The sequence below is a fragment of the Phlebotomus papatasi genome, chromosome 3 (assembly GCF_024763615.1).
Source record: "Phlebotomus papatasi isolate M1 chromosome 3, Ppap_2.1, whole genome shotgun sequence".
NCBI classification, from domain to species: Eukaryota; Metazoa; Arthropoda; class Insecta; order Diptera; family Psychodidae; genus Phlebotomus; species Phlebotomus papatasi.
Window position 1 is genome coordinate 52,199,660 of NC_077224.1, and position 27,510 is coordinate 52,227,169.

The 27,510-nt window shown below is 33.3% G+C and overlaps 2 protein-coding genes across 8 annotated transcripts in view; both read left to right on the top strand.

Moving 5' to 3' along the window:
* Nucleotides 1-1,081: 1,081 nt before the first annotated feature.
* Nucleotides 1,082-15,844, top strand: LOC129807230 (serine protease persephone). 5 transcript variants are annotated; one of them, XM_055856356.1, is made up of 6 exons: nucleotides 1,082-1,170; nucleotides 1,320-1,657; nucleotides 1,773-2,018; nucleotides 5,252-5,492; nucleotides 9,854-10,607; nucleotides 15,654-15,844. In XM_055856356.1, the coding sequence occupies exons 3-6, from the start codon at nucleotides 1,928-1,930 to the stop codon at nucleotides 15,819-15,821; spliced, it is 1,254 nt and encodes a 417-aa protein (XP_055712331.1). In that variant the 5' UTR covers nucleotides 1,082-1,170; nucleotides 1,320-1,657; nucleotides 1,773-1,927; the 3' UTR covers nucleotides 15,822-15,844. The 5 variants fall into 5 exon arrangements, with proteins under 5 accessions (XP_055712331.1, XP_055712327.1, XP_055712328.1 ...); XM_055856352.1 differs by having other exon boundaries at nucleotides 1,082-1,657; XM_055856353.1 differs by having other exon boundaries at nucleotides 1,082-1,657; nucleotides 1,894-2,018.
* An 8,049-nt stretch (nucleotides 15,845-23,893) lies between these two features.
* LOC129807235 (orexin/Hypocretin receptor type 1) overlaps nucleotides 23,894-27,510 on the top strand; it is a 56,864-nt gene continuing 53,247 nt past the window's right edge. For 2 of the 3 annotated variants that reach the window (XM_055856373.1, XM_055856375.1), the window contains exon 1: nucleotides 23,894-24,622. The gene's annotated coding sequence lies outside the window, so the exon portion shown is untranslated. The remainder of the gene's footprint in view (nucleotides 24,623-27,510) is intronic. The other variant, XM_055856374.1, reaches the window with a different exon arrangement.

Consider the following 27,510-nt stretch of genomic DNA (forward strand, 5'->3'; position numbering starts at 1 on the left):
TAATAGTTTTAAGGAAAAACCCCTGTAAGTTTTTTATCCCCCCCCCTCCTTTAGGGCTCCTTGCTCAGGTATTAGACCTTAGGCCTAATTCGACCGATATCCTGTCAAATCAACTAATTAAATAAGAACCATACTATCAATAACTTAAGAGATGAATAATCAATAATTAACTGAAATAGACTACAGCCTGGAGGAAGTTAATCTTAATATTTAATTTTAGTGCATCTCCGTTTGTCTCTATCATTTCAAAAAAGGTCAATGACATTATCTGAGAACATAAAAATTTACGACATCAAATAAAAAAAGGAGGAGCTTTTTAGCTTTTAGAAATCTCTTAAGGTCATGTGTGAAAATTACAAATTTTCTTCCTACATTAGTGTGTTTCTAATTGGTTTTATCTTTCATGTGGAAAACCCTTTTACATTGCGAATGATGGAGGTTTTGGGAGTAAAATCGATAAATTTTCCACGAAATGCTTCCTTTGTAAAAGCACTGTAAGATCATAATTAAGTGTTACCCGCATTGTCTGAGTCAGTGATGTTTCCGCCAGCAAATTTAATGTGGTTTTTAAACTTCAACGCCGCCGTTTGAGATACCGTTTGGTAGTAAAATATGGTTTTTCTCACTTGTACTTCCCCTAAATTACTTTTTTTTTCTTCTGAGTCAGATTAATGCCAATAACCCATTCAACTATTTACCAGTCAAGGTTTCTTGTTCTTTTTTTCTCTGACCAAGTCCAACTATTTTTGAGTGAATGTGTTAAAAACCAAAAATAAACCGAGAAATAGTCTAAAAGCGTACTTTCTGTATACAATTGATGAGTTAATTTCCTCTGTGAAAAAAATTAAACACCTTTAGCTATGTTTATTTAATTCTGAGCAAAAAGAAGTCATACTGAGAGACACGCGCCAATGTTTGATCATATTGTGATTGATTTCAACTAAAACGTCTAAATTATGGTTGAGACTTGTGGTGTGAATTATTATAAATTTCCCCCTCTAGAATTCCCAGTATTTACGAAATGTAAATAAATTTCTATGATAATTTCCTGACTGGGATGGTACAGAGTGTGACAACCACAACGCAACAGAAACCAGTTTTAGTGCTATTCCTATAGTTCAATTTCTTTGCTTAAACTTGATCGTTCAGTAATTGATTGAGAGTTTCTAGGTAATCTTTCTTAAATCGAGTTATATGAAGAGCAACCAAATATTACCGGTTGCGTTTCTACTGTCACAATCATGTGTTAACACCAGTATTGACTATTTACAAGTTTTTGCGTATGTGTTTATGAATATATTCGTTTTTTTTTCACCAAGATGATTCAATCGTCTCAGTCCACGAGAAGATCTTTCCGGCGAAGCATCGTCAGTGAATCCAGTTTGGATTTTGCACTCACTGAAGAACATACAAGGTCTAGACGAAGTCAATGAAAGAAATTTTGGATGTGAAGTGAATGGTAATATATAATGCGAAGAAATAAGTTCAAAAGAAGTTGAAAAGTCAACTATCTTTCGCAATGTTAAGCTGTGAATCCAGTGATAGTGGTTGAGTGTGAAGATTCTGCAGTCACCCAGCAAAAAAAAAGGGCAGTGAATTGAGCCAAAATAGGTCAAGTGTCTTATCACTTTGCTCACAATTCAATGAAACTTTGCTGGTATTTATCATATTTACCAGTTCAAATTTTAATAATCTCTACAAAGAATCGATGTGGAGTAAGCTAGACTTACTTTCATTTCATAGCAATTATTGTGCTTTTGAAATATTTCCAGATTTTTGCTCAATTCATTAAAATTTTTGTGTAGAAAAAAAGAAGTTGCAAACAAGTTCTGCCAGAACTCTTCTTCCACTGTTGACAACTTCTTGTTGTTTTTTTTTGCTGAATTTACAAAGAAAAAGAAATACTCAGACTGAAAAAAACAGCAACATGACCTTCGGCCATTTCATTGCCATCGTCGCACTTTGGTTAATCATCGCACTAAATTATGTGCATTTCACAACGGAAGCTGATCTCTATGGTAATTAACATTGTGAAATTGGCGAAGAGTTAACTACATCCTGGAATCTCCCATTAAAATTCCCATGATTGACAGTCTATGCATTTTTGGTATTTCCAAGAATTGCTTTTAACCTTTCACCCAATCATGATTTTTACCATTTATGCAATACGCGATTACGCTGAATACTCTAGTAACACTGCTTAACGTCAATTTTCATGACATCACCCATTGCATTGTATTGTACAGATAAGAAATCCAAAAGAAAATCCCTATAAACAAAATAATATTCCCAGTTAATGATTAAAGAGTATTTAAACACTTAAGGAAAGAATATCTTGCAAACTTTTTAATGTTTTAAGATTGCAGAAACTGACGTTTGCTTTAAGATCAATTTTCTAGCGGTTCTAAAGCGGTCTTCAGACTAGAGGTTTACCCAGTTCCCTAAGGTCTCAGAATCCTAAATGGTAACAAACTTTATTGCTTTTTCAAAATCTATTAGGTCATTTGTCCTTAATAATCGAATCCTAAGTTAATTTTTTTCCAAAATATCTTGACTGATAAGAAATTGTAACAGTTAAGCCATATGGCTAAGCCTTGGATTTGAAGCCCGTATAACACAAAATTAGTTAGATATTGTAAATTTTTATTGTACAAATAATGGCCTAGGGTAAGTGTACCAAATTCCGTACAGCTTACAATTCCGGCCACAGTTTTTGTTCCTCAAACTTCCATGAACTTTTAGTTTTTGCATACTCTAGGTCTAGTCTAGAGGATTATACAATGTAATAAAAATAACAAAAAATATTGCTTCGATGAGCAAATGATCTGAAAAAGTCATTAAAAGAATTCCGGAAAGACAAGGAACTATGAGAATGAAGGCAGCCGGAATAGGCCACCAATGCTTTGTCTACATTTTTATTCATTTTAATTTTTTTTTAAGAATGATATTAGAAAAAATAAAAAGGATAAACTGTCCGGAGGTAGCCAAAATCCCGAAAACCAAAATCCCGAAAGTCAAAATCTCAAAAGCCAAAATTCTGAATGTTCAAAATCCTGAAAGGGATAAAATTATATTATGTAGGATAATGCGTAGAATAATTTCCCAAGACACAGGAAATTACCCCTTGCCTCCAGCAAACGCGAGTGCAATCGTGGTAGTAGCTAATGACACTTTTGAGAATACGGGATTTTGACTGTCGGGATTTTGGTCCATTCGGGATTTTGTCCCATTCGGGATTTTGGCTTTCGGAATTTTGACCGGGACCCCTATAGAACAGTAAACTTGTCTTTATGGATAAGGCTCCCTAAACCTCTGCAGTAACCATTAATATCCAAATACAGCAAAAGAGGGCTTTTTTAAAAGCGATACGAATTTAGAAGAGCCACTATTTACCGTATAAGCAAGGCCAGTTTGCACTGGTAAAAATAAAAGGATGAAATTGATCCAAATTTGATCCTTTTGCAAAGGATAGATCAAACTAAAATATTCTATTAGGATAAATGTGCATTCAGAGTTTGAAATTTGATCCATCTTTTGCACAAGGATCAAATTTAGATCAATTTGATCCTTTTATTTTTAGCAGTACACTCGGTCGTAGTCCTTAGGGGTTAAATTTAAAAATTTAATTTATTTATTAAATTTTTGTGTCAACTCTTAATAACTCCATTTCTAAAAGTGTTCTTAGTTCCTTAAATGAGGAGCTCAGAGTAAAAAAACGCTATTTTAATAGGGAAATGCATACGACTTAGAGTTTTTTTGTACCTACGTTTTTGACCCTTCAGGTTCAATCTTAATGACAAATCTTCACTCCAACCTCATAAATGACTCGTTCCTTGAGCAAGGTAATAGTCAAAAAACTATCCTAAAATGGAATTATCGAATGTTGAGTATTCTTCCGTCAAAGAGTCAATACCCTTAATTTTAAATTTAGTTAGAAGCGTTAGAAGTATAATCGTTGATGATTGAAAAACTACTGTACACCTATGAAAAATAATAAGTATTCATAACGAATGTTATTTCTTACAAGAAGAAACACGCGCTAAAAATAAAATATGGTGTAGCGCATTTGACATGTTTCTTTGTCATGCCAACACAAAGTCGACGTATTCGTATGTAAGAAAAGACAGCTTCACCTCAAAATTTTTATTGCACTACTAGGTGAAGCAAAATTCATTGATTTTTGTCTATTTCAAAAATCACACTTTTATTTATTATTATTATTATTATTATTATTATTATTATTATTATATATATGACTGCTTTTGAGCTAGTGCTCTTAGTTGCTACGAAATTTTTATATTGCTATACGATAAGAGCTCTATCTACATATATTTAGTATATTGTAACAAATTTTTTACTCTTATCAAAATTATTCGATATGCCAAATACTCACATACATTTTTCATAAAATGGAAGCCATAAGTCACTCTCTTCACTTTTAAATAATGCAATAAATTTGGTAACGTTCTGTAAATCAACCCAAAAAATTCATCACGGTAAAAAGAATTATAAATTTTCAAATTTTCTAAAATTGTATATACTTTTTTAAGATATTAACTCAATATTGTAATAATTTTGAAGGTGCTTTAATTCATGAAAGATTGAGGAATATGGAACAATGACACTTTATTATAGTTTAACTTACCTTTTACGAGCTCTACACAATTTTTTTTTACATTAATGGTGTCTACACACTATAGAAGCAATTTTCGTCAAAAATTGCCTTTTGTTAAAAAAAATCTGACATTTCTGCCTACAAGGATAGGGGAAATTTTCTTTAAAAGAGCATTTTTTTTTTTAAATTTCTCATAATGTGTAGACGACATAAAACTTTAATATTCAACTCAAAGAAAAACCCCTTCAATGAAAATTCTTGCAAATTGTGACAATTTTCATTATACGATTAAATCTAACATCTCTATTATTACCCAAGTTAATATGATGAAGTATGTGACATTACCTCATTGATTATTTGTTTATTAAAATCACACATTAGCATTTAATTAAAGGTTTGAAATACTTGTGTAATGCAATAACACCAAAATGTATTGGAATTTGTGTAATTCATTCCTCCTCGAATTCCTTTCATTAATCATAGTAAAGTCATTCATTTGATGTATGTTTGTAGTCTAAAGAAATTCTCTCATCTGTTGTATTTTCTTAGAACAAAAGTTTCTTAACTTTTCATGGAATTCTTATGGTATTCCCTTTTATGTGTCGTTTGGCTGAATTCTCGTGGGACTTATTTCAGAGGGTAGCATATGCAGATTGAAGGATGGAACTCTTGGTGTTTGCAAAGCACATCTCCAGTGTATATGGGCACGGGAGGGATTCAAAAATGGAAAAATGTCTTACTCAGATATTGTGAGATGTACCTTTGTTGGAAATTCCGAGATTATTTGCTGTGGCGATGATAAACCAACAGAAGATGACTTTACACCACCCAGCACTGTTAACATAAATCGAAATGACGTGGACATGATATATTTCGTGTGAGTATATTGTCCTTATGGTTTCAATATTGTTGAACGATTTCAGGGATTTCAGTTATTTGAAAATCGGATATGAAATTTTACACAGAGTTTATTCAATGCATTCAATTGTGGTTCATTGGTTCCAATTCCAATATTGGTTCAATGCTTCAAGCACATAAACCATTTTGCAAATATGCAAGAGAATAGATCAAGAATTCAAATAATGTTCTAGTCTGTGGCACTGCACTGCTGCGCAGAAAAAAATTTAATTTGGTCAGGAAACAGCTTTGCTGAATGCTCGAACTTACGAGATAGAGCCATCAGTGAATTATCTTTCTGAATGTTTATTTGGGTTTATAGGGGAAAGCGCGCTATCTTTCGACGACTCAAGCTTCGAATAACTCTCTTTTCAATATATTTTTAATGAGTTTGACCCATTAAAATATTATTTTTTAAAACAGCCATGAGTCTATTCCATTAAGAACATACAAAAAAAAATTGAGTTGTCCGAAGTTTCAGTCGTCCGAAAGTAGCGCGCTCTCCCCTACACTGAGAGAAATCCGAAAAAGTTAAAATAACATTCCGGAAATGTTAATTTTACCCTGCAGTATTGATCCGAAATCGATGTAAATATTACCCTTTTTAGGTGTATTATGGGTTAAAGTTACCCTTTTCCATGTTAATTTTACCCTTAAAAAGGTGTAAAATTAACATTAAAAATGTTGATACACCTAAAATGTGTTAAAGGTATGAGAGTTATGAGGAAAAAAAGTTAATCGCACCCTCTTTTTCTCTCACTCTCAGTGTACCTGTTTATTAACGAATTTTAAATTCATTCACAAATCGGAACACAATTCTGCACTAGGAGATTGACTAAAAAGTGTGCATTTTAAAATGTTCTTGTTATTAGTAACACGCCTACGCTTGAATAAAAAGGGATAATCGAGAAAAATAAATCAATTAACAATTACTTGGCCAATTCACTACCGATTGGGACTGACGCAGCCGGGTTCGAAATTTCAATACCTTTCCAAAACATTCAAATTTAACCAAACCGGTTTAAAAATGAGCCCTCGAAAGTGATTGGTCTTTAACAATAGATAATGGAACTGGTGTGATTAGTTGATTATAAAAATTCCCGTGATCACCAGTGAGAGTTTTCTTCACCTCAAGAGTAAAACACCTTTTTAATCTTGCCCAGGGCTTTCGGTCCGGATATGGACCTTCTTCAGTGGTCGACTAAGACTATGTTTTTGTGATTTCTTGAGGGAGAAATATTGTAGGGGGAATTAAGTTTCAGAAGAATTTCGGTTCGACAGAATGTAGCAGGAAATAGACGGAGACACTGAACCTTTCTCGATTTTCACAATTTTATTCTCTACGACGTTTCGAGGATTGATGTCCTCTTCATCAGGTATCGAATATGGCAGGGAACCTGTACGTGATTTTCCCTGCCATATTCGATACCTGATGAAGAGGACATCCATCCTCGAAACGTCGTAGAGAATAAAATTGTGAAAATCAAGAAAGGTTCAGTGTCTCCGTCTATTTCCTGGGGGAATTAAGGAAAAATATCACAGCAGGAAAAATCAGTTGAGAAGGTTTTTGTGGGATTTAAATATTATATTTTACAATTTAATAATTTCTACATTTTTTTTCCTGCAAAGACTCTTTCAGTGACGTGTTTGGCGCTTTTACTAACAATTTTTCTTTTATTTTTAGTAAAAAGCGCCAAACACGTCACTGAAAGTGTCTTTGCAGAAAGAAAATTTAGAAATTTATTAAATTGTGAAATATTTAAATCCCATAAAAACCTTCTCAACTGATTTTTCCTGCTGTGTTCTTTTTCCTTAATTCCCCCTACAATATTTCTCCCTCAAGAAATCACAAAAACATAGTCTTAGTCGACCACTGAAGAAGGTCCATATCCGGACCGAAAGCTCTGTGCAAGATTAAAAAGGTGTTTTAGTTTTGAGGTGAAGACCACTCTCGGAGGTGATTACCGGAATTTTTATAATCATAAACATATTGTTTTCAGAGGGGTTGGAGGGGATAGGGGAGTTAGAGAAAAAAAGTAAAACACCGACTGAGATAATGCCATTTATGGGGGCTCATCAAAGACCGTAAGTCGTTATGTCTTACCGTACCGTTTCATCTCTAGCTCGGGAACAAACTTAAGGTCGAGTAAAAAAAATAATTTCCGAAAAAAATTATTTAATTATCGGTACTAAACCGATCCATTACCGATAAAAACCTTTCAATACCTTTCCAAAAAAAATCTAAATTTAACCAAATCGATTAAAAATGATTCCTTTAAAGTGATTGAACTTTGACTTTCAATAATTCAAAATCGCGAATTTTCCGGGCATAGGTATGTTCGGTTCGCCTAGACTACCTCTAAAACATATCCGAAAGTGACTGAAAAAATTTAAGACAATTTTGAGGAAAACAAAAAAATATGTTTTTGAAGAAGATGGAGGATGATGAAGGAAAAAAACGTCAGAAGATTGTTTTTCATTGGGAGTTACAGAAGATTGAAAATTGATATCTTTACCGTTTAACTCTTTCGCGTCTTTAGGGTCATATATGACCCGGGGAAAAAAGTTTCTTTTTGGCTATTTACATTAATTGAAATCTAACTGGAGTCTTGAGAAAATGAGCCAAGAATCTTACATCCTTCTATTATGATGTCGTGCACGAACAGATAGATTTCAATTAATGTAAATACCCAAAAAAAACTTTTTTCCCCGAGTCATGACATTGCCCTAAAGACGCGAAAGAGTTAAGCCCCAGAGCGGTGACAAATTGGAAAGGAGCGGATTACATAACTCTTCCTTTTTTGAGTTCGAGCAGTAAAATTAAATGTGCTTAGTACTGAAATTATAACTGAAATAATAAAAAGTGAAATTACCGAAGATTTTATTAAGATTCACATTGTAGTGACCTAAATTAAAAATTTTACTTGCAAAGTTTTATATATCATGCCGCTACCCCACCTTTTACATCGCCAAAATTAAATGAAATCAGAATTTAAATCGAATTTTTCACAAGCATTATTGCACCACGATCTAGCAAGTGATCGAGACAAATTGCCAAACAATCCAAAACACCGGCAGAAAATAAAATTTGGTATAGTCAAGGGGTAAATCATATTGAGAAACCCTTGTCAATTGTCCCAGAAACGCTTCGCAAAACCCGAGAAACCCACTCCTTGCATCGCGAAACCCTAGAAACCCAAAAATTGCATCCCAATTTCTGCATCGTGAAACCCTAAGAACCCATTCTTTGCATCGCAAAACTCGAGAAACCCAAAACAAATTGCATCCCTTTCTGCATCGCGAAACCCGATAAACCCATAAATTTCATCGCGAAACTCGAGAAACCAGAAACCCTTGTCAGAAAAAAATGGAAATAAGTTACCCCTTGAGTATAGTAAATAATAAATTTTTTTCAGGGGCATATTAAATTTTTATAAAGAAAAATCTAAAATCTTCACAAAATTTTACCGGTATATCTTTTTAGCCAGTATAATTTCATGAAATTAAAATTCCCTTTGTTTCTCAAATATGTTGCATATGTCTTTCTCTCTTATCTTCTTCTTCTCTTGAAAATCATAACGGTTTTAATTTAGTTCGATCCAGAAAGAAAGGAAAATTTGCTTTCATGAAATTTTCCTAATCTAAAAGACGTACCGGATGCTATGAGTAGTAATGAATTGTAATATTCAGTGCTCTTTGTTTCCCTTTGCCAAAATTTACATAGAAATTGCACTTTGAAGTTAAAAATTGATTACGGATCAAATTTGATTTATTGCTGACAAAATTTAAATTTGTAATTCTCATTGTCCAGTGCTAGGTCAAATTAGATCAGAGATCTATGGAATGAGATAGGAATATGCAAATGCATTGGATGGAAATTTTGATTCCATGACATTTTCCTGACCTAAAAGATCTGCCGGGGCTATAATTTATATAAATTAACTCGATGGCGGAGATCTTTGTGCCAAATTTAATATCTGGGCAACTAAATAATTTTTCCGTCTATTTTTCATTAGAAAAATTAAATATTTAAACTCATATTTTATTCATTTTTTGAATTGTATAATCATAGTATTATTCAATTGTTAATTGTCGCAAATTTTATTCAATTTTCTATTGATTCATTTTATTTTAATAAATGCTAAAAGCAATTAATATTATATAAAAAAAAACAAAAAAAACTCATCAGTGAGGACAAATGTAAATTTAATTAAATAATGTTATTTATATCTTTTATTGGTGCAAATTTTTTTTTGATCCGATATGAGTATGGAATGGATGGTACGAGTATATAATAATAAAATAGTTAAATATATGATACTGGTATATCTCACATGGCAGGTCCCCTGGAAATGAGATAAATCTGCCAGACTTTGGTGTTGCAACTAATCAACAAATTTCAACAACACCAGGATCGAGAATTGAGAGCAAACCAAGAAAGTGCGAAGAAGCTTGCCTAAAGTTCATGGAGAAATACCAAACACTGACTTATCATATTTTGGGTGGTGTAGAGACGAGTTTGGGGGAGTTTCCGCACATGGCAGCCCTAGGCTATCCATCGGAGGAAGTTGGTTCAGATGATTTTCAGTGGAACTGCGGTGGGAGCCTAATTGCCGAGAATTACGTTCTCACTGCAGCTCACTGTGTTGCCAATCCCGCATCACGTCCCACCATCGTTCGTCTTGGAAAAGTCACCCTCAAAACCAACGACGACACAGCTACACCACAAGATATTCCCATCAGTCAAATCATCAGCCACCCGAGCTACAAGAGGAGTCGCAATTACCACGACATTGCCCTTATCAGGCTGGCTCAACCGGCGGAAATGAATGAAAATGTTAAGCCAGCTTGCCTCAACACTGATAATGAGGATGTTGGTGACGATGTTTCCCTTATTGTCACCGGATGGGGCTCAACATCCGTGGAAAGACGTGAGCGTTCAGGTGTCCTGCTGAAGACTAACCTCACGTCCGTGGCTTTGGAGAACTGTAACAAAACATTTGCGGATTTGCCACCTTCAAGAGCCCTCCCAAATGCACTGGATGAAGGACAACTCTGTGCATTTGACAAAACACGCAATAACGATGCATGTGAGGTAGGTGGAGTTAATTTAAAAAAAAGGGGTTGGAAAGTGTCCCTGGATTTCAGAGATGGCTTGAACTCGTGACGTTAAAACTTTGCTTTAAAAATTAATTGCAATTTGTTTCAATAAAGAAAGTCGTTTACTCTTGGGGAAATGAATTTATTCTCACGATTTTCATCTTTCTACAAAATTATTCTCCAGTTCGTATTTTTTTTCTATACCTCTCTTCATTCACAACTGACAAACAATTAACGATTATGCAAAAGTACTATTTAGAATGGCAAAAGCTATAAGGGGAATTGAGACACCTTTGAATAGGGGTACGTTTAAAATTGGGATTTTTTCTTAATTTTAAGTAAAACTGGATGATTTTTCCATGATATAATTTAGCTTCATAAACCTATTGTGAACCTAAGTTACCATTATGCCCAACGCACATTAACTTTTGTTTTGTAAACATGTTCTCGACATTTTAATAAGAGTGAGTGGAATCTAGATCTAGTCATCTCGCTCACTCTCATAGGAAATTTTAAAAACATGATTACAAATAAAAGTTATTGTGCGTTGGGTATTACATTTCATCTTTTATTTATTTACAATAAGCCCCAATTTCTTTTGAAAATAGGACAAAAAGCCCAATTTCAAAAATACTCCAATCCAAAAGTGCCGCACATGTCCCTACTTTTGAATTACGGATAAAAAATTATTATAGTGACCTTATGTTCAGTGTTGAGACCGATTTACACTTATCGAAAATATAAAAGCTAATTAAATAATTCTATACTTCCCAAAATAAATTGAGAAAAATACACTCCTTGGTAAACTTTTTGACTTACGAAACAGCGAAGATAGTGTATAATATTCTAAAAACATTTCAATATAAATATTGTTTCATGTCGTGCTAGAAAAGTGTTTGAATTTTGAAATTCAGTTTTGAAAATTTTCGAAATTCTTACTAAAAAATCGCATTTAAATACTTTACACTTTTTCAACCGTTAATTATTCTAATTCATACGACTGTCAGAGGTTCACGTTCACATAGATTCTAGTCTTGTTCTTTAAATCACTATTTCTTTCCCTTATAAAATTGTTTGATAAACAGGATTCAACCTTTTTACAATAGCATAGCACAAAAAACCAAATGAGATAAAAGGAAAAGCACAAAATTTATGAACGGCAAATATAAAGCAAAATAAGAAAATAAATAAATAAAAAACAAGGACTGTTAATATCTATTTTAGAATTTTACAAAGATTCTTTTCTCCAGAAATTCTTTTATTAAAAACGACTACTTGGGGTAAAAAGTAACAAAAGGTATGGAGCAAAAGTAACAATAACCGAAGGAATTTCTGATGTCTCAAGCCGAAAAGAAACGCCAACGATTTGCAGTCTCTTGTGTGCTTTTTCTATAATAGCTTGAAAAGAGCTTTTCTCAGGACTTTTCTCGTTCAGATAGATACAACTCTGTTCTACAAAGGTGTAGAGGAGTAAACTTCCTTTATAAATATGTGATTTAGGTATTTTTAAATTTACGGGAGCCCGTAATAAATCGAATCCAAATGTGATAATTATTACCCAATGTCTGATATTATTTGCCCTAGCATTTTTGAGACTGCTCACAAAATTACCTTTTAGAAAACAGCACTATTTCCTTACAAAATAGAGGAAAATTATTTTCACAAAAGTTGTAGAGCGCTAAATATCCTAAAAAGAAATTTGCGCTGATTAGAATGTTCTGTGGCGCTTGGATAGCTTGTAAAAAAATAAAATATCCGTTTTGTGACATTTCCTCAGTCTCCCCTAAGGAAAATTATTATGAAAAACTGTCGAATAACTATTAGATAATTTTCTGAGGTTATTAGTATATCGGTTGGCTTATTTCATGCAATACTTTTTGGATGTTTTAGGTATGAAACGTGTGGCAGCAACTTTTGCTCCAAAACATCGCTCGAACATCCTTGTTTGTTCGTGATTTTTTGGACAAAATAGCACGGTAATTATGCCTACATCACCGTTTTTACCGGCATTGCCCTCCAGGGACTTTTCCTGTAAATAAAACTGAAAAGACCCGGGAAAAGTTAGTGTTTTGGTACGATTAAGGAGATAAACCATATGGCCGGAAGATCTCAAAGCTATTCCAAAAAGTACATATCGACGACTCAGAATATAAGTCGAACAACTCCTTTTTTTTACAAAAAAAACATTTAATTCGCTTTTTGGATACTTCTTTATACCCTCTACCTTCTCTGTGAATATTATATACTTGAAAGATAAATATTTTCAAAGTTATAAGATTTAACATCTCAAAAATCTTATACTCTGCATGTAAAATCTCAGCTTCAAATCGATCTCCTGTTCGTTATTCGTTTCTTATTCTAAGCAGTCGATATAAGAAGGAATTCAGAGATTAGTATATGTTAAAGTACAAATGTTTTATATCTGAAGAGGATTACTTTGAAATAAATATTTTTCGAGAAAAATAAAAATTCACCATACTTTTTGAACACGCCTCGTATATATTTTTATTTTGGGGTATCATTTGAAATATATAATGGAATTTTGTTATTAAAGTACATGACTAATGTATTTTATTATCTTTTAATTCTTTTATTGCTCAACTGATTTGTATAACTTTAAATTTATTCAAAAATATACTAAAATTACCAACGAGTGTAAATTGATCACGACTTTAAATGAATGTATATAAAATCTGTAATTAATTTGATACAAGCATTTCATTTTTATCGGTTATTTAATTGGATTTTACTATATTTGACACATATTGAATATTCTTGCCAATATTTGCATAATATTTTTACCAAGTTTTACGGTTTCCGAAAAAATTTTTAATATCATTTAATTTTATAATAACTGAAGGACAGTCATGATACATTATATCGGTCTTTCAAAATTACAGGGGACCAAGTCGTTTTGTGCAATTTTAGAGCAAATAGTGTAAGTAAAATGTGTAAAAGATTCATTTTTTTAATTAAACATTAGGCTAATATCAGGACAAGAACGATTTATTTTTTTTATCTATTTCGACATGGTTGCCAATATAAAAAGGGTGGCAAAGCGTCCCAAGATTTGCGAAATGCTCGAACTCGTGACTTAGATGCTATACCTCAAAAGTACTTTCGCATCATTTACCGTTTACCGGTACTCAACCGATTTATATCGATTCATAAATCACTCAATAGATTTCATAAATTGGTTTAAAGAGTAATAAAAATAAAAATTATATTTGAACAAAAATTACTTATCGGTAAATAACCGGTTCATTACCGGTTCACAACCGATTTAAAGCGACATATAAATCACTCAAAATATTTCCCAAAATACACCTCAAGAGTAATTTAATTGAATTTCGTACAAAAATTATGTATCGGTTATGAATAGGTTCATTACCGATTCAAAACCGAATACCAATGAGCCCAAATAAGACTCCATTCGCTTGATAAATGCTCTCTCTAGTGTCTTTTTAACTTCTACCTTGAAAAAACGTTATTAGGAATGATTCAATGGTATTTTCGTATATGGACGAAATTTCCGCCTAGGTAATCTCTAAAGGATATCCAAAAATGAAAAAAAGTCGCACGGCGCTTTTTCGAGCAATCCCAAAAAACATGGTTTTGAAGGGGAAGGGGGAGGGTGGGGGAAAATTAGGGGCATGTTAACGATCCTTGGTTCGACTTATGAGGGGGGCTCCCCCGAAGGTCCCAATTCGCTATTTCTAACCGTTTGGCCTCTAGAGCTGATGATAGCCGAACGGACAGACAGAAATTAAGGAAGATAGTAACCAAAAATGATAGTTAAGTTTGTATATCGTCGGTTCCGAAGAAGACTATTGTAAGTCCAAAATGTAAACTTTACAGGAAAGAGGTTTAAAGTTTGACAGCTAAAATTTATTTTCATTAATTTCACTGCAATTAGTATACTTTCAGCTTTTGAAACTATTTTATCATACTTACGCATTGAATATCTTCTAGTTAACACTACTTTTAAATTAATTATAGCAAAATTGTGGGCAAAAAACTCAATAATTGGGCACGCTGATTTTAAGTTTTTTTCTTGTAACTTTTGCAGGAATATCTTAATCAACATAAAATTTTGTGGAGATATAGATCTAAGGTTTCTGCATCCAATGATACCATATTTTTATACTATTGTAAGTAGACTTACAATAGTCTTATTCGGAACCGACGATATTTGTAATTGGTATTTATTCACATCTCTTTCTTTTTCAACGTTTTATAAATGTCTATCCCTCTCTTTTGCACTCTTCTTTTTCTTTTATACATCACAATAAATTCAATTTAGTTCAATTCAATTTTGAATGAGAGTGAGTGAGTGTAAAATGATTTATAGAAGGTAAGGGATGTGAGTTTCGTTTCCATGAAATTTTCTTGGTCGGAAAGTGTGCTGGAAGCGTATTTAGAAGCATAGAGGGAAGTGAGGCACCTTAGAATTGGGGTACCTTTAAAATCGGGTTATTTCTACTATTTTTAAAAGGGAATGGACTTCACTATTATATGATTTAGCTCGACAAACCAATTTTAAAGCCAAACTACATTATGAAAAGTCTCAATTCCTTTTTTATTAGGTGTCCATCTGGAATATTATTGCTCCGCTCAATTCCTTTTAAAAATAGGAGAAGAAAGTCCAATTCCAAAGATTCCCCAATTCAAAGGTGCCCCTTTTTGCGTATACAGAACTCTTAAAATCGCGAGAAAATCAAATTAGTCTCCTGTAATTATGAATGTGCGATATTTACATGTAAAATATACACTAATTAATCATCTACAAAATGAGAAATTTTAATGCTATTTTGCAACAAAGTAATCAACATTTCTATTTAATTTGTTAAACTTTAGCATCACATGTAGTCAAATATATAATCCATCCCAAAATGACCACATATTGCGTAAATATTTGCTGTAATATACTTCAATATGTGGGCTAATAGATTAAGGGACAGCAATTTATTGCACCAACCGACAATCACCCAAACTGATGACATTAAAGTACATCGATATATTTTGCTCTGTTATTTTTCAGGGTGACTCTGGTGGGCCACTTCAAACAGTTGCTGAAAATGGCTTTGCCACAATAATTGGTGTAACGAGCTTTGGTATTTCTTGTGCAAGTTCAACACCAGGCGTTTATGCACGAGTGAGTTACTATTTGGACTTCATAGAATCAAATGTATGGCCTGATAGTGGTTAATAAATTCAACGATTAAACCATGATTTATGGGTGAAATTCTAACCATCTAACCCATTCGGTACCCCTCCATCACTATGGAGACGCCAGGTGGCGAGACGCAGTCACCAGGCGCCTCCATATGTTGCACAAGTCACCCACTGTGTAAAGAACTTATCACTTTATCGATTCACCAACCTCATGTACATGCTTTTCCACTCCTCCAAAATTTATCGTCACCTTTGTACCAGGCTGCTGTCAGGCAAAAAGTTGTCAATCAGACACCTGTTTGAATGCACAAACCTTTTCCTTTTGGAGGCACTTTCCACAGAAATTCTTTCAGGAGCATAACACTTTGGCCTTTCAACATCAAATTCGCTTTAATTTTCTCGATAATCTAATTAATTTCAAGGTACATTTCACATCAGAAGCATTCTCCCGAGGAAACACGTTTGGAAAAACTGTCACACATTGTTGTACTCAATTACCATCTTCACTTAAATACTCATCCATTGTGAATTGGGTATTGACAAGGGTAAGTCAATTTGCAAAATAATGGTCTCAAGTGAAATTTTATCATAAATTACTTATATTTAAAGATATTCTAAATTAATCGAAATAGAGATCTGAATATTATGGCTCCAACACATCTTTCATATCAGGAAAATTTCATGAAGTCGAAATTCGAATCTCTTTCTATGATCTGACTATCTCTTTCTTTCGCTCCCTAAATTCAATTGAGCTAAATTGAATTTGAAATGATGTTTAAAAGAAGAAGAAGAGTGCGAAAGAATGAGATAGACTTACGCAAAGCGTGTGGGAAAAAAAGGGATTCAAATTTAGACTTTGTGAAATTTTCCTGATCGAAAAGGTGTGCCGGAGGCATTATAATTAATCCTATTGAATGTCCTGCGAAAGAGCTTTTCAACTGATTTGCTATGGGGATTAGCTATACGAATACTAATGGCCTCTACACACTGGAGCATTTTTTGTTCATAAAGAAGAAAATTGCCTAGGCTTGTGTAGAGAAAAATGTCAAAAATGAACATATAGTTCTCTAAGCCATAAAACGGCGATAAACGCAATAATACTCAAGCAGCAAAATAAAGTCAGCAAAACGTTATTTCTGCCGGATGATCATAGTAATTTTTTCGACAGTCGCACTTCATACCTTCGAAATAAGAAATAACCTTCGCATTATAAAGAAGTAATTTTTACAATAAAAAACAGCAATAAACCCTGATAAGCTTATGATAACTAAGATCCTTACAGGAGACCTTGAAATGCGTGCTACTCAAGATGCGTGCAACTCGGAATGCATTAAAATTCAAAACTGGATTGATTTTTTGGGGTAAAGAATCGTATCGAGTAAACCACTTAAAAATTCAACTTAAAATCGAATTTTCAAGCATTTCAAATTTCAAGCACTATAGGAGGTTGCATGTAAAAAATCGCAGCTACGATAAGCTTATCTGGGTTTATTACTGGTCATTTTGTATATTAAATAGTTCGAGTACAGAAGGTCAACAAAAAAAAACAAGTCAGAAGAAAGATCTCGATCATTTCACCGAAAACGTTTCATAAACACTGAAGATATCGTCCGGTTAGCTTATTTTCCTTTATAGCTCGGGTCAGGGTAAAGGGAAGGCAAAGTTTTACCCGCCGTTAGGAAAGATCTTAATCTTAGCTACAATATACTAAAATTTCACCAAAATTGAAAATGGATGTTCTGAGATATTCGACATCGAAGTTTCGAAAATCGATATTTCTATTTATCGGATCTTGGATGAAACCGGATAAAAATGAGTTGTTCAAGTAGTTGTGAACATTGTAGTATTTAACGAGAGTATTCCAAATCTTTTTTTTTTTTCAAATTCTGACAATTAGAACCGGATATATGGCCATTTTAAAATTCAATTTTTTACCCTTTATAGCTCGGATCAGGGGGGTTTGACACACAACTTTTTTTTTTACATACAAGAATTTGAGACCGATCAATGCCATAGGGGCTGAGTTATTGAGAAAACAAAATTTGGGAGTCTTCAAAATGGAAAGGGGGGATTGATGAATCTGATATCATCATCTGATATAGTCCACCTGATATTTAACCTTTACTGGAAACTGCTTGTTGACATTTCCTTCCGTTCTCTCGCCAGAAGCGTTTGTACTACGTTACGAGAATCGGTTTTTGGCGGGTATGATATTCGTGATCTATGAGAATCAAAACTTACTTACTTAGGTGGCTGCAACGTTCCTTTAAAGGACCGGGCCTCTCGCACTAACCTCCTCCAGTCCACGACGCTCCGTCAGTTCACTCCAGAAACATAGCATAGGTCTCTGCCGAAAAGTCTATCCTTCCTAACGGAGGCTCCTTGTGAGTTTTTACAGAAAGCTTGCTTTTACGGAGAAGGGTTTTAGCCCCTTGCCCAACCTTCTCTAGAGGGACCAGATCCCTTGTTCATTGGCCTCAGGTTCGTGACTTCTAACGATGAGAGTCAAAACGTGTCTCTGGAATTTTTAACTCGATCTGCCAAAAATTCTTTACAATATTGAATCCCCTTTAGGTCACCAGGAATTCTTCTGCCGTTAAAGTTGTTTGAATTGCATTTAGAAAGCTTCTCTGTACTTGATTCCACGGGACATAAAACTGAAAACCTCATACCGACATTATTAAGCTTGGGACCGTGCCTATACCTTAAAAGTACTTTCTCAACATTTACTATTTATGGGTTCTCAACTGATTTAAACCGATTCATAAATTGCTCAAAAGATTGCTCAAAATAGTTTAGGAGTACAGTAGAACCCTGCTATAGGCCATCGCTCTATAGTCCACAATTTACCGACCGTTGATTTCAAAACACTGATTTTAAGTTAGGTTATGTTTTTTTAGTACGCGACATGCAATTTTCTCATAATTAATTTTAATATTTTTGGCAAACTTAATTGAGTAGTTGTGATAATTGTGAACCATAATGAAGAGAGCGAGGACAAGTATCACAATCGCAAAGAAAGTGGAAGCCGTCGAGCAATTTCAATACTAAAAGTCGTTGATAATTTTAAAAAATGACATGGACTATAGTGCGACCCAAGTGTCAAATCTGGAACCAAATATGGCCTATAGCGAGGCTCTACTGTAATAAAATTGATTTTCGGATAAAGATTAGTTACCGGTTACGAACCAATTCATTACCGGTGTTCAGAATTAATTCGACCCAGTCAGACTTGTCAAACATTCCAAATAAAATTAAAATGCTTCATAACTTCTTTAATTTTTCCCTTTGACAATAATATTTCACTATTGACTATATTTACCTGTATTTAGTTAAATCTGCCGTATCCGGTATAATATTGTTATTCAAGTAGATGAATCTGTAAAATATTTTGCTCTTAAATTAAGAAGCAGTGAGAGCTATAAATTCAAAAAAAAAATGACAGAGTAAAATGTACACATTTTCTCCCTAAATGACAAGCCTCTTTGTGAAGTTGAATGATTCTGGCTTTCTCTCTAATGTATACTCGTAATACCTTTCAGAAAGCCTACCTATAACTCAATATTTTTCGTAATTATATCATTTCACCTCCATTTTCGCGGGTTCATTTGTTGCGGAAAAAGAGAACATTGAGTAGAACACACACCTACACGTAGGGGAAATGGCAAATGATCTGAAATTTTCCCCTGAAATACGGAAAATGAAGAAAGGATACAATGTATAAAACACTCGAGGCATTGTTTTCTTTTATAGCATTAAATATTTAAAATTAACATCACAACTCAATTTGAATTATACTGAATTGGCCTATACATGGGTCAACAAAATATTTTTCTTTTATTTTACATAATTTAATTTATTTTTACAGATGATAAAGTGTTAAATTTTTAAATTCTGAATAAATAAATTATACAATTAATCTACATGGAAATATGGGAACATATTCAGAACTTAAATTTCAAGCAGTTGAGAAGGTTGAGAACTACTCTTTGGGCAGTTGAGAACTGAATTTTGCTGCTCGCACTCAAAGAGAGAGCAGTTATATAATCTACTTTTTTTCAAGTTGTGACACAGCTAGAGGTCAAACGGTAAGAGATATCAACTTTCGGTCTTCGACGACCCTCCTATTAAGTCAGCATTATTTAGGACAGCTTTTTTTTTAAATTTTTTTGATAAAAATTATGTCACGCTATTTGTTCGTTTCTCTCTGGGACGGTCAAAAGATTATGCCCTAGACACACTTAGGACTTAAGCCGAGAGACGGCCTTAGGGGAAATTGATAGAAATGTGGTTTAACCATTATTTCGAATACAGTTACGCTAAGTCGTCTCTCGGTTAATCCTCAAATCTGCCAAGACCCTTACAGATAATTGTATGTGGTCTTAACATAACCCTGTATAAGCTCCTTACGTAAATGAAGTAGCATCTTCAATGCAAAAATTCGGTCATTCTACGTAAATAAGGTCATTTCAGATTTTCTCAAGATGTCGGTCATCAAAGATAAGACGGCGATGGTCATCGAAAAATACAACTTTATTCATACTGCAATAAATAGTAATTTTCTGCCACTTTGTATTCTAGGCAAATATCTATTTTATGTAGATATACTTAAAATTTCCCATAAATTTAATTGACAATTAAATATGAATAGCAATGCAAAAAGTTTTTAATCTAATGAAATAGTTTCTAGAAGTGTTGTATATCACTGCAATTATTTATGGGAAATTTAATTATTTATTACACATGAAAAGTTCTCTGTACAAATGAAACTTTAAACCCGTTTGAAACTTTTATAGTTTTTTTTTTCTTTTTGGATAACAAACTCTATCTAAAAGTTGTGCAAAATTATTCCTGTACAACAAACTTTAAAGGTAAGTTAGGTAGCGTTAACGAGTATGAATCTTATGCTCATTTAAAATGTTGTAGTGCCAGGCACGTGTTGCAATAAAATAGGCAAGTCAATCGAAAGTTGAAATGGCTCTATTCTTGTGTATTTATCTTTATCAAACCACATGTTTGAATAAATTATTTTGGGACGCAGATGAAAGAAAATAAAAGGCTTTTGAAGTAGCTTTTTTTTGCACCTCCCTGACTGAATATAATTTTTATTCAGAAAGTTTCTCTGCTATTTTTTATATCAGAGACGCAATATGCAGCCTTTAGAATCTGTTCTTTCTTCTTGGATAAAAAATTGCTGCAGTATTAAATGAGATTCCTCAGAAAATTCCTCACCTTTATAGTGTCTGTGAAATAATCATATTCATGACTAGAAGGGATGAGCGAATGTGAGAATATTTTTCATGCACATTTATACCATTTGTGCGCAAAAGTTTGTCTCTTATGTACCAAAATTATGTAGATGATTTTTCCTGTTTCCGGCTTCACAGCATATTTCTTATATTAGAATTGAAGTTCTTGTCCCGGGTGATTTAGTGGACATAGTTGGAGAACAAAAGCGGTATAAAAATGTCACTTACATAGAAAATCTGGTCGGCTTAATCTTTCCTGCTATACTATAAAAAAGGGATCGGAAAGTGAAAAACACTTTGCAGAATGCTCTATCAAAAAGTATTTTTTCATTAATTTCTTGAATAAAAAATGCTGTATAGGAACCTAAATTATCATGCACACAAGTTCAATATTTCATTAGGGAGAAATGGGGTACCTTTGAATACGATTTTATACTAGACAAGCTACTTTTTGGAACAAATTGGTTACTAATATTGGGTATCTTTTTGATTTTCCTAGAAGGTACAAAATTATTCCAAAAATTTTCGGTGTCCATGGAAGAGCTACGTTTTGGAACAAATTCGTTACCAATATTGATTATCTTTTTGAGTCTCGTAAAATGAACAAGATTGTGCCAAAAATTATGGTGTCCGTTGACGAGCTAATTTTTTACTTACAATAATGATATAAAAAGATATAATTCCAAAATTTGCATTGCCAAATTCTTTCCTGAAAAGGTCACTTTTATTTCATTTCTCATTTAAATTCATTTATTTAAAAAGGCAAATGGAAACCTTTTCCCAGTATTTTAAGTTTTTCCAATTTATATTGTACTCTTTTAATATCGAAAAAGCTGATTAGTCGGATTATGTTTCCATTGAAAAATCAAAGCAAACTATTTTCATAGAATTCACTGACAATGACGACTGGTTCCACTGTGAGAGGGCGCTATTTTCTGCCGCGAGTGGCGCTGACAACTGTTCCCAATTTAGGTAGTGTGTTTTTTATCTCCTATATAGTATTTTTTCGCATATTTATTATATAATATTATTTAGTATAATCCACACCTCTCGTTTGTATAATTTAATTATTATTTATTTATATTTTTATATTTATAATTGTATATATTTTTACTTATTTAATTTAATTTAAATACGCCAAACGGCTGAACCAGCCTGGCCTTTGTCTCTTGTTGACATCTCCCAAAAAAAAACAATGTACCCTACATTTGTTAATATGGCTTATACAACCAGTGAAGGAGTTTTTCCATCGTTTTACTCTGGAGGTTGGTAATCGACGCTAAGACGGCGATGGACGCATGGGGGGTGGATGATGTCTCAAGATGAAAATAAATACAATACAATACAATACAATTTTGAATTCTTAAACACCAAGTTAAACGTTCGGTCAAATTGAGTAAAATATTCACGAAAATTCTTTTAAACCCCCGATTTTTTAAACAAACAATCTTCATACACTGAAAACCCAAACTTCAAAAAATGTCTAAGCTATCGCCAATCACTGCTAATCACACGATGGAACTAAAATATTTTAGGGGAGACTGGGGCAAAAAGTAACAAAACGGTTATTTTATTTTTTTACAAGCTACCCTAGCGCCCCAGAAATTTCTAATTAGTGCAGTTTTATAGGAAATTTACTGCTCTACAAATCTGTGAAAGTTATTTTGCTGTATTTTGTAAGAAAATACATTTATCGAGCTGTTAAGGTAATTTTGTGACTATTCTCAAAAATGCTGGGCAAATAGTGCCAGGGATGAGATATTATCCCACTTTGATTTGCTTTATTACGAGCTTTCGTAAATTAAAAAAACATAGCTAGGTGACATATTTTCATAGAAAATTTATTCCTCTAGACCTTTTTAAAACACAGTTTTCTTTATCTGAACGAGAAAAGCGATTTTCGATCTATTTTAGAAAAAAACACACAAGAGACTGCTAATCGTTTGACCAATGCAAGCAAAAAGCGGCGAGACGCGAAAATAACGTTTCTTCTCGCCGTGAGACATCAGAAATTGCTTCGGTCTTTGTTACTTTTTGCCCCAAGTGGTCATTTTTAATAAAAAGATTTCTGGAGAAAAGAATCCTTGTAAAATTCTAAAATAGATAGTGGTTTCGTATTCAAAGAATTCAAATCATTTAGGAAATACTTACCAGTGCATTAATTTTATAAAATAAGTAGGTCAAAATTGATATCTGTTGTAAAGAAAACATTTGAAAAATAGGGTTAAAAGTTTCAATATTTTTTATTTTCTTAATTCCTTGTTCGAATTCTAAGAAACTTACGACTTTGAAGAAGGTCTATGGAGGCCATCTATGGAAAAAATTTTAAGCCGCTATCTCTTTTATCTTGGAAGATATTGAATTTTCAAATTTTCAATTTGTGACTTTTTACCCCAGTCTCCCCTACAATTTTAAGCATCCAATTGTTTTCATTTAAAATTTTCATTAGAAAGGGTTTAGTTGTTGCATTTATTGTGTAGCGGCTATTTTAAACTAAATTTATGGAAAATTTCAATATAATTAATTAAACATTTCCTGTACATTTTGAACTGTGAACTGCAAGTAATGTCAAATGAAATTTCAATCCCATTTTGTGTATGATTCCTGAGGTTTTGCAATAATTGAATGAGGCTTACAATCCACATGAAAATGCAATTAATTGAGGTTTAATATCTGATAAAATGTTGTTAAAATTAAAAGTAAAAATGCAGTTTGTTGGTTTAGTACAACCTGACCTTTGTTGTTGGTAATGATGTTGGGTGAGAATATTTCAATAATTAAAAAAAATCAATGAATTCCACTATTTGTCACTTCCATGGCAAAGATATTGAGATCGAGCAATAACAAGTGGTGAAACAGCAAAGGATCTATGGACCTATGTACAAGAAAACACCATGTAAGTTGGATAAATGCCCAGGACGCATGCGTTTCAACGGCTCGTGCATCTTTAGCCTGTGTTGGTGTATTATATGGTTTTGATTATTTGGGAAAAAGGGGAAAACTGTGTGTATGATATTGCTGACGGTCACAGTATCAATCCGAGCACTAGTCACTTCAGACCATTCATCTCAGTTTTCCCGGAGTCTTCCTCGTGGAAGCATCTCAAATACGCTCGCGTGTCCTTTGTCCTCGGTGAAAAAGCATCTTTCGTCCTCCTACCCATGATAAAGTGATTTCTTGGGTTTATTTAGGGTGGGTAGCGAAGGATGGAAAATCCTTGTGACAAATAATTTCATTGGAGTCATTTTAGCTCTGTCATAAGATATACACTGAGGGTGAATAAATGGGACTATACCCTTCTGAAAGACAGGTGAAAATAGGCTGTAGAGGAAGTTTAATATCCTGCCTAGATGAGCATTTTGTGACTGGGCTTGTCTTGCACAAGGATGTGATATCAATATAAATTTTCTTTTCCACAAGTAACAAAAAAAATTATTGTGAACAATGAAACAGGAGTGAAAACCCAACCCTTAATCTATTTATAAAAAAGAAAATAAAAAAAAGAAAAATTGTGGATGAGAAGTGTGATTTGAGATGTGAGGGAAAAAGTCTTCTGCAATTTGAAGAGGCATCAAATGTAACTTGAGTATGTTTGCGTGTGACACACCTGGGTACAAAAGGAGGAAAATGCCCTATACGATGAATAAAAAATTTTCCCTTAGCAACGGATAATCAACATTGACAAAGTCAAGAATTGTATGAGGGCGGCATTTGAATGATTTCCAGCTTCATTGTTGTCATATTGAGCTAAGATTTTCTTTTCCCATCCACATCCTCCCCCAATATATATAGAAATATCTTCCACAAAATTGAAATAAGAAAAAACAACTTCCAGGTACAATGTAACGATTTGATCTTAACAATTCATGGTACCTATCTCTTTAACCTGAACATCATGTATCACTTAATCAGAGAATAAAGAATAGCTGTTTATAGAATTGGAAGATATACGTAAATGCGATAAATATCACGTGAAAATAACATACGGTGCAATTATTAGGTGTTGATGGAAGAATCAAAGGCCAGTTCCTGCTGATTTCTCACAATTTTCTGAATGGCCACTTTAGATACTCCCTCATCTGGTTGCTGGCAAATCTCATTATAAATAGATAGACCACATCGTTTCGTGCAAAAGTTGAACCCCACACAAACGCCAGCCAAGCCTGTTGAACTTCTTAGTCCAATACGCAAAATGTTGGCTATTTGTTAGCACCAGCCTTTGTTTCTCGAAGTAAAAAAAAAACTTAGAAATTGATTCAATCATTCCACAAAAGCTGCAGATTAATTTCCTGCAATCAAACATATTACTAGACGAGTAATTTTACTCCATGATGCTAAAATCAGAACAAAACTTTCTTATCTACATTGTACTGATGTAGTCTTAAAGCCCCTTTAGCAATTGGAAATTCACTTGGAACAAATAACATTGCTCACATATGACAACAAATGGAATGGAGTGGTTTATTCAAATTGAAATTCAATTGAAATTGTTTATTAAAAATAAAATAAAGCTTTATTGGATACAGTACATTTAATTTTTTTGTAGAGAAACATCAAGAAAGAAAGTATTTTTGCGCTGAAATTAATTTGACAGCGTTCATTTCATTTTATTTCAATTAATTACATTTAATATAAATCAGACAGTTTATTCATAAATTTCTTTTGAAAGGAAAATTTGGGTACACACTTAACCGCAAAATAGACATATTTATATTGAATTATCCCTCAATATGGTTATCAAAACTAATAGATAAACCGCAGAAACGAAACAATATAAATGAAAAATCCCGTACAACGTGATAGGTTCACTAAAATCATTAAAAAAGGTTTATCAATAATATGCCTATTCAGACGAAGGATAGGGGAATGTAGGCATGGTTCGCACACAGTAAACCTTCAAACGATCCGATTTTTAACTTTATTTGCAAAAAGTAACAGGGAGTTTCGGCTTGAATAAAAACGGACTGAAAGGATTTGATAAGAATCGCCCACTATTGGGACCTCATTTATAAAATAATTTTTAAAATGCCCCTAAATGCATGCAAATATTTTTTCGCGGTAAATTTGAAATAGGGTCGAAGGAACACCTGTTCGACAGGGAATACATTTTTTTATAAACTGGGCATTTTTATGGCGCTGAAAATATGCCAAATAATCGGTGTCAAAAATATTTTGTGTACATCACAGCTTTTCCGTAACTTATTACAAAGATATCTCCTGTGGGTATGCAATTCCTGCTCAAGAATTTCTTTGAAAGCGGAACTCTCTGTAGTTCGTTGTTTTTTAACCATAAGCCACTTCATAAGGCGAGATGAAAAATGGTAAACCAGAACTTTGCAAACAAAAAGAAAGTTCGTATCGTTTGAAGATTCATTCTGTGCTTTGTTATGTTAAGTGCACAATACCCTTTGATTGTGTAGATATGTTTTCAAAACTGCTTATGAGAGCGAGTAAGGACTAGAGCTACACTAGATCCCGGCATTATGCACATTTTCGGGACCGAAAAAAACGCGCGAAATGGCATTATGCATCGAGAAAATTTGCATACCTACAGGGGCTTTCTTTTGAATAAATTGACCGTTGAACGAATTTCGCGCAGAGTAAAAGTCGGTAAAAGTAGTTCAAACAAAAAGATTCAAATGTTTCAACTAATTCAACAATATAAATGCATTAACAAACAGTACATGGCCAGAGTTCTTCAATAAATGGTTAGAATAATAAAAAAAAATATCTTAAAAAAAAGAAATTAAAATTTTGTTTTGAAAAAGTAGCAAAATGTTTTCAAATTTCCCGCGTCGCACCATAGTATACATTCAGGCGTATTTCAAAAATGATTTCATAAATTGACTCCTGATGGTAGGCAAATTTGCATAATTGTGTGTGCATAATTCCGTCAGGTGCATAATCCCGAAGGACTTAATGCCGGGACTGAGTGTATATTTCAGTCATTCTCACTGAAATATCACCAACATCTTTACAAAACGAAAAATAAGGTAAAGTGCCCTCGCTCGACCGGTTCCTCGTCTCGACCGGTAGATTTATTTATTCAATTTATTTATATTTGCTATAATACTTGCGTATAATCTAACATTAATAGGTCAATTATTCCATGAATAATACGAACCAGTGACAAATTTATAGAAATTGACGAAATTGCCCATCAAACATTTAAAAATTGGCCCACCGCACCGGTCGAATCGAGAAACCCGGTCTAGTGAGGGTACTTTACCTTATTGTATGTTAGGCATTATTCTGCGAAAATTTTAACTACTAAATTTATTACGTTTATGTACATACATTGTATATTCGGATATTTTAGTCCACATTAATTTCCCAAAATTTCTGTTTTATGCTAGAACATTTTTGTACATATGAAAAAAAAATCCCTTTTCTGGACGTCAGATATTTTTTACATCGAACATGTCTCGATCTAATAATTTCAAGAATTGATTAAGGGCTCGCCCTATCCAAAGT